The sequence below is a fragment of the Mus pahari genome, unplaced genomic scaffold, assembly GCF_900095145.1.
Source record: "Mus pahari unplaced genomic scaffold, PAHARI_EIJ_v1.1 scaffold_9750_1, whole genome shotgun sequence".
Lineage (NCBI taxonomy): Eukaryota > Metazoa > Chordata > Mammalia > Rodentia > Muridae > Mus > Mus pahari.
In genome coordinates this window covers 33,449-41,079 of record NW_018392243.1, presented here as the reverse complement: position 1 = coordinate 41,079, position 7,631 = coordinate 33,449, and the positions used below count along the sequence as shown (strand labels likewise).

The window sequence follows — 7,631 nt, the reverse complement described above, 5'->3', positions numbered from 1 at the left end:
TCAAATAAAATCGACTTCCAACACAAAGTTATCAAAAAAGACAAGGAGGGGCACATCATACACATCAAATGTAAAATCTACCAAGATGAACTCTCAATTCAGAACATCTATGCTCCAAATGCAAGGGCATCCATGTTCATTAAAGAAACTTTAGTAAAGCTCAAAGCACACATTGCAATGCACACAATAATAGTGAGAGACTTCAACACACTATTCTCACCAATGGACAGATCATGGAAACAGAAACTAAACAGAGACACAGTTAAACTCACAGAAGTTATGAAACAAATGGATTTAACATATATCTGTAGAATATTTTATCCTAAAACAAAAGGATATACCTCTTCTCAGCACCTCATGGTACCTTCTCCAAAATTGACCATATAATCAGTCTCAAAACAAACGTCAATGAATACAAAAATATAGAAATAATCACATGCATCCTATCAGATCACAGCAGACTAAGGCTGATCTTCATAACAACATAAATAATAAAAAGCCAACATACACATGGAAGCTGAACAAAATTCCACTCAATAAAAATTTGGTCAGGGAAGAACTAAAGAAAGAAATAAAAGACTTTTTTAGAGTTTAAGGAAAATGAAGCCACAACATACCCAAACTTATGGAACACAATGAAAGCAGCCCTAAGAGGAAAACTTATAACTCTGAGTGCCTCCAAAAAGAACCTGGAGAGAGGATACACTAGCAGCTTGACAGCACACCTAAAAGTTCTAGAACAAAAGGAAGCAAATTTACCAGAGGAGTAGACAGCAGGAAATAATCAAACTCAGGGCTGAAATCCAAGTGGAAACAAAAAGAACTATTCAAAGACTCAACCAAACCAGGAGCTGGTTCTTTGAGAATATCAACAAGATAGATAAACCCTCAGCCAGACTAAATAGAGGGCACAGGGATTGTATTTTAATTTGCAAAACAGAAATGAAAGGGAAGACATAAAAACAGAATCTGAAGAAATCCAAAATATAATCAGATTCTAGTACAAAAGCCTATACTCAACAAAACTGGAAAACCTGGATGAAATGGACAATTTCCCAGACAGATTCCAGGTACCAAAGTTAAATCAGGATCAGAATCACCATCTAAATAGTCCCATATCCCCTAAAGAAATAGAAACAGTCATTACTAGTCTCCCAACCAAAAAATAAGCCCAGGACCAGATGGATTTAGTACAGAGTTCTACCAGACCTTCAAAGAAGACTTAATTCCAATTCTCCTCAAACTATTCCACAAAATAGAAACAGAAGGTACTCTACCCAATTCATTCTATGAAGCCACAATTACTCTGATATCTACAACACACAAATACCTAAAAATAAAGAGAACTTCAGACCAATTTCCCTTATGAATACTGATGCAAAAATACTCAATAAAATTCTCGCAGACGAAATCCAAGAACACATCAAAATGATCATCCATAATGATTAAGTAGACTTCATCCCAGGGATTCAGGGATGGTTCAATATATGGAAATCTATCAACGTAATCCACTGTATAAATAAACTCAAAGAAAAAATCCCACATGATCATCTCATTAGGTGCTGAGAAAGCATTTGACAAAACCCAACACCCATTCATGATAAAAACTCTTGGAAAGATCAAGAATTTAAGGCATATACCTAAACATAATAAAAACAATGTACAGCAAACCAGTAGAAATATCAAAATAAATGGAGAGAAACTTGAAGCAATCCCACTAAAGTCAAGGACTAGACAAGGCTGCCCACTTTCTCCCTACCTGTTCAATATGGTACTTGGAGTCCTAGCAACAAAAAGAGATCAAAGGGATACAAATTGGAAAAGAAGAAGTAAAAATATCACTGGTTGCAAATGATATGATAGTATATATATAAGTAACCCCAAAAAATTCCACCAGAGAACGCCCAAACCTGATACAAAACTTCAGTGAAGTAGCTGGAAATAAAATTACCTCAAACAAATCAATGACCTTTCTCTACACAAAGGATAAACAGGCTGAGAAAGAAACTAGGGAAAAAACACCCTTCGTAATAGTCACAAATAATATAAAATAACTTGGTGTGACTCTAACTAAGGAAGTGAAAGATCTGTATGATAAGAACATCAAGTCATTGAAGAAGAAAATCGAAGAAGATCTCCAAAGATGAAAAGAACTCCCATGATCATGGATTGGCAGGATTAATATAGTAAAGATGTCTATCTTGCCAAAAGCAATCTACAGATGCAATGCAATCCCCATCAAAATTTCAACTCAATTCTTCACAGAGTTAGAAAGGGCAATNATATCCCCTAAAGAAATAGAAACAGTCATTACTAGTCTCCCAACCAAAAAATAAGCCCAGGACCAGATGGATTTAGTACAGAGTTCTACCAGACCTTCAAAGAAGACTTAATTCCAATTCTCCTCAAACTATTCCACAAAATAGAAACAGAAGGTACTCTACCCAATTCATTCTATGAAGCCACAATTACTCTGATATCTACAACACACAAATACCTAAAAATAAAGAGAACTTCAGACCAATTTCCCTTATGAATACTGATGCAAAAATACTCAATAAAATTCTCGCAGACGAAATCCAAGAACACATCAAAATGATCATCCATAATGATTAAGTAGACTTCATCCCAGGGATTCAGGGATGGTTCAATATATGGAAATCTATCAACGTAATCCACTGTATAAATAAACTCAAAGAAAAAATCCCACATGATCATCTCATTAGGTGCTGAGAAAGCATTTGACAAAACCCAACACCCATTCATGATAAAAACTCTTGGAAAGATCAAGAATTTAAGGCATATACCTAAACATAATAAAAACAATGTACAGCAAACCAGTAGAAATATCAAAATAAATGGAGAGAAACTTGAAGCAATCCCACTAAAGTCAAGGACTAGACAAGGCTGCCCACTTTCTCCCTACCTGTTCAATATGGTACTTGGAGTCCTAGCAACAAAAAGAGATCAAAGGGATACAAATTGGAAAAGAAGAAGTAAAAATATCACTGGTTGCAAATGATATGATAGTATATATATAAGTAACCCCAAAAAATTCCACCAGAGAACGCCCAAACCTGATACAAAACTTCAGTGAAGTAGCTGGAAATAAAATTACCTCAAACAAATCAATGACCTTTCTCTACACAAAGGATAAACAGGCTGAGAAAGAAACTAGGGAAAAAACACCCTTCGTAATAGTCACAAATAATATAAAATAACTTGGTGTGACTCTAACTAAGGAAGTGAAAGATCTGTATGATAAGAACATCAAGTCATTGAAGAAGAAAATCGAAGAAGATCTCCAAAGATGAAAAGAACTCCCATGATCATGGATTGGCAGGATTAATATAGTAAAGATGTCTATCTTGCCAAAAGCAATCTACAGATGCAATGCAATCCCCATCAAAATTTCAACTCAATTCTTCACAGAGTTAGAAAGGGCAATGTGCAAATTCATATGGAATAACAAAAAACCTAGGATAGCAAAAACTACTCTCAACAATAAAATGACCTCTGGTGGACTCACCATCCCTGACCTAAAGCTATACTAAGAGCAACTAAGTGATACTAAGCAAGCTATACTAAGTGATAAAAACTGCATGGTGGTGGTACAACAAAAGACAGGTAGATCAATGGAATAGAACTGAAGACCAGAAATGAACCCACACAACTATGGTCACTTGATCTTTGACAAACAAGCTAAAATCATTCAGTGGAAAAAAGACAGCATTTTTAACAATTGGTGCTGGCTCAACTGGCAGTTATCATGTAGAAGAATTCAAATTGATCCATACTTATCTCCTTGTACAAAGTTTAAGTTTAAGTGGATTAAGGAACTCCATATAAAACCAGAAACACTGAAACTTATAGAGGAGAAAGTGGGGATGATCCTTGAATGTATAGGCACAGGAGGAAACTTCCTGAACAGAACACCAATGGATTGTGCTTGATCTTACAAGATCAAGAATCAACAAATGAGACCTCATAAAATTGCAAAGCTTATGTGAGGCAAAGGACACTGTCAATAAGACAAAATGGCAACAAACAGAATGGGAAGAGATCTTTACCAATCCTAAATCCAATAGGGGCCTTTGTCCAATATATATAAAGAACTCAAGACTTGGACTCCAGAAAACCAAATAACCCTATTCAAAAATGGGGTACAGATCTAAACAAAGAATTCTCAACTGAGGAATACCGAATGGCTGAGAAGCACCTGAAAAAAATGTTTAACATCCTTAATCATCAGGAAAATGCAAATCAAAACAACCCTGAGATTCTACCTCACACCTGTCAGAATGGCTAAGATCCAAACCTCAGGTGAGAGCAGATGCTGGCAAGGATGTGGAGAAAGAGGAACACTCCTCCATTGCTGGTGGGATTGCAAGCTGGTACAACCACTCTGGAAATCAGTTTGGTCGTTCCTAAAACAATTGGACCTAGATCTAGCAATATCACTCCTGGGCATATACCCAGAAGATGCTCCAACTTTTAATAAGCACACATGCTCCACTATGTTCATAGCAGCCTTATTTATAATAACCAGAAGGTGGAAAGAACCCAGATGTCCCTCAAGAGAGGACTGGGTTCAGAAAATGTGGTACATTTACATAATGGAGTACTACTCAGCTATTAAAAACAATGAATTTATGAAATTCTTAGGCAAATGGATGGCTCTGGAGGATATCTTCCTGAGTGAGGTAGCCCAATCACAAAAGAACTCACATGATGTGCATTCACTGATAAATGGATATTAGACCAGAAGCTCAGAATACCCAAGATACAATTTGCAAACCACATGACACTCAAGAGGAAGGAAGACCAAAGTGTTGATACTTAGATCCTTCTTAGAAGGGGGAACAAAAGGACCATTGAAGGAGTTACAGAGACAAACTATGGAGCAGACCCTGAAGGAATGACCATCCAGAAATTGCCCCTCCTGGGGATACACCCCATAAACAACCACCAAATCCAAACAGTATTGTAGGTGCCAACAAGATTTTGCTGACAGGAGCCTGATATAGCTGTCTCCTGAGAGGCTCTAACTCAATGAAGGAGTAAGAGAAAGGACCCAAGGAGCTGAAGGGGTTTGCAACCCTATAGGAGGAATAACAATATGAACTAACCAATACTCTCAGAACTCCCTGGGATTAAACCACCAATCAAAGAAAACACATGGTGGGACTCACATCTCTAGCTGCATATGTAGCAAAGGATGACCTAGTCAGCCATCATTGGGAGGAGAGGCTCTTGGTCTTGTGATGTTTCTATGCCCCAGTATAGGGGAATGCCAGGACCAGGAAGTGGAAGTGGGTGGGTTTGGGAGAAGGGGGAGGGGAAGGGGATAGGGGATTTTTCAGAGAGGAAACTAAGAAAGGGGATAACATTTGAAATGTAAATAAAGAAAATATCTAATAAAACAAAGAAATGCAAATAAAGTAAATATCTAATTAAAAAAACTACAGGAAAATACAATCCTGTGAAGGAATTGAACAAAGTGGCCCAAGACCTAAAAGTGGAAGTAGAAACAATAAAGAAAACAAAAATGGTGGCAATCCTTGAAATGGAAAATCTAGGAAAGAGGTCAAGAATTAGAGATGTAAGCATCACCAACAGAATGCAAGAGATAGAAGAGAGAATCTCAGATGCAAAATGTACCTGAAAAGATACTGACACAAATGTCAAAGAAAATTTAAAGGATAAAAGAACTCCTAACTTAAAACATCCAGAACATCCAGGACACAATGAAAATACCAAATCTAAGAATAACAGGAATAGATGAGAACAAAGATGCACAGCTTAAAGGACCTAAAAATATCTTCAACAAAATCATAGAAGAAAATTTCCCCGACCTAAAGAAAGAGATGGACATAAATGTACAAGAAGCCTATAGAACATCAAATAAAGTGTATCATAAAAGAAAATTCTCATATCACATAACAATCAAAACACCAAATACACGGAAAAAAAGAAAGAATATTAAAAGCTGCAAAGAAAAAGGGCCAAGTAGCAGACAATGGCAGACCTATAAGAATTACACCAGACTTCTTAACTGAGACACTAAAAGCCAGAAGATGCCTGAACAGAGGTCATGAAGACCCTAAAAGAACACAAATGCCAGTCCAAGCTACTACACCCAGCAAAATTCTCTATCAATATAGATGAAGAAACCAAAATATTTCAGAGCAAAACCAAATTCAAACAGTATCTAGCTACCAACCTACCCCTACAGTGAATTCTTTTTTCTTTAATGCAACCATATAGGTGGAACAACAATATGAACTAACCAGTACCCCCAGAGCTCATGTCTCTAGCTGCATATGTAGCAGAAGATGGTCTAGTCAGCCATCATTAGGAAGAGAGGCCCCTTGGTCTTGCAAACTTNATATNTCCCAGTACAGGGGAACACCAGGGCCAAGAAGGGGGAATGGGTGGGTAGGGGAGAGGTGGGGGGAGGGTATAGGGGACTTTTGGGATAGCATTTGAAATGTAAATGAAGTAAATACCGAATAAAAATTGAAAAAAATGAACACATAATCTTCTCAAAATGTAACTTAATTTTTGAAGCCTAAATTATACTTACTTTTTGATAGAAGCTTAAGCGTGTAGTATAATTTTCCAGAATATGTAATTTCAAGATCACTAAGTAAACAAGGGTTGTCCTTTGGGTCCTCCATTCCAAAAGGGTCTATTACTTCTGTGTGAATAGATGTCTGAAATCCCACAGGCTCCTTTTCATGTACAAATATACTTCTGATGTAAGCAACTCCAGTTTTACTAAAAACAAATTAACAAATGTAAAAAGAATGGATATCCAAATGACTTAAAAAATAGTCACAATGATGTGTAATTTAAAAATAAAATATTCCAACAGCCAGAGCTATACAGAGAAACCCTGTCTCGAAAAACCAAAAAAAAAAAAAAAAAAATTCCAATATTAGGATTAAATAGTAATATACCAGCTAACAAATGACTATTTATCCAACAGTTGTTCAAACTTTTTAGCTGTTGGCAAAATAACCTACACAACATTATTTTTCACACTGCAAGTGAGCAAAAGTTAGCTATACATTTGGTTATCTGTCTATCTATCATTTGGTTATCTGTCTATCTATCATTTGGTTATCTGTCTATCATTTGGTTATCTGTCTATCTATCATTTGGTTATCTATCTATCATTTGGTTTTCTGTCTATCTATCATCATTTAGTGCTAGGGATCAAATTTAGAACTTCATGAATATTAGGCAAATGCTAAATCTCCATCCTATAAATATTTTTAAATATCAGCATTCAGAAGAGACGATACCTGAATGGAAATAGATGTGCGTTCACTATTAATATGAATATAAATTAAGAAAAAGTTTCCTAGAAAGCATTACACCACTTCACATTTGAATGAAAAAAAAAGAAAAAAAGAAAAAGAAAGAAGACAGAAAAGAAAAAGAGGAAATAACTGCTCCTAGATCTGGTGGAAGGGAAAGTTCATTGTAGATAAGATGAAGAGAATAGCCAAGGGCATCTGGAAGAGTGCAGACTAAAGATGGCCATAAAAGGAGGGGATGGGGAGAAAGAAGAGGAAGCAAGCAAAGAGGTGTGAGGTAAGGAGCTGAAGAGAGAGAGAGAGAGA

At 36.3% G+C, this 7,631-nt stretch overlaps 1 protein-coding gene across 1 annotated transcript in view; it reads right to left on the bottom strand.

Moving 5' to 3' along the window:
- Positions 1-7,631, bottom strand: part of LOC110314898 (cation channel sperm-associated protein subunit beta-like) — a gene marked incomplete at both ends in the record, with an annotated part of 38,986 nt that overhangs the window by 2,549 nt on the left and 28,806 nt on the right. Inside the window, one exon of the mRNA XM_021189093.1 lies at positions 6,587-6,780. Coding sequence (XP_021044752.1) covers positions 6,587-6,780 — 194 coding nt within the window. The remainder of the gene's footprint in view (positions 1-6,586; positions 6,781-7,631) is intronic.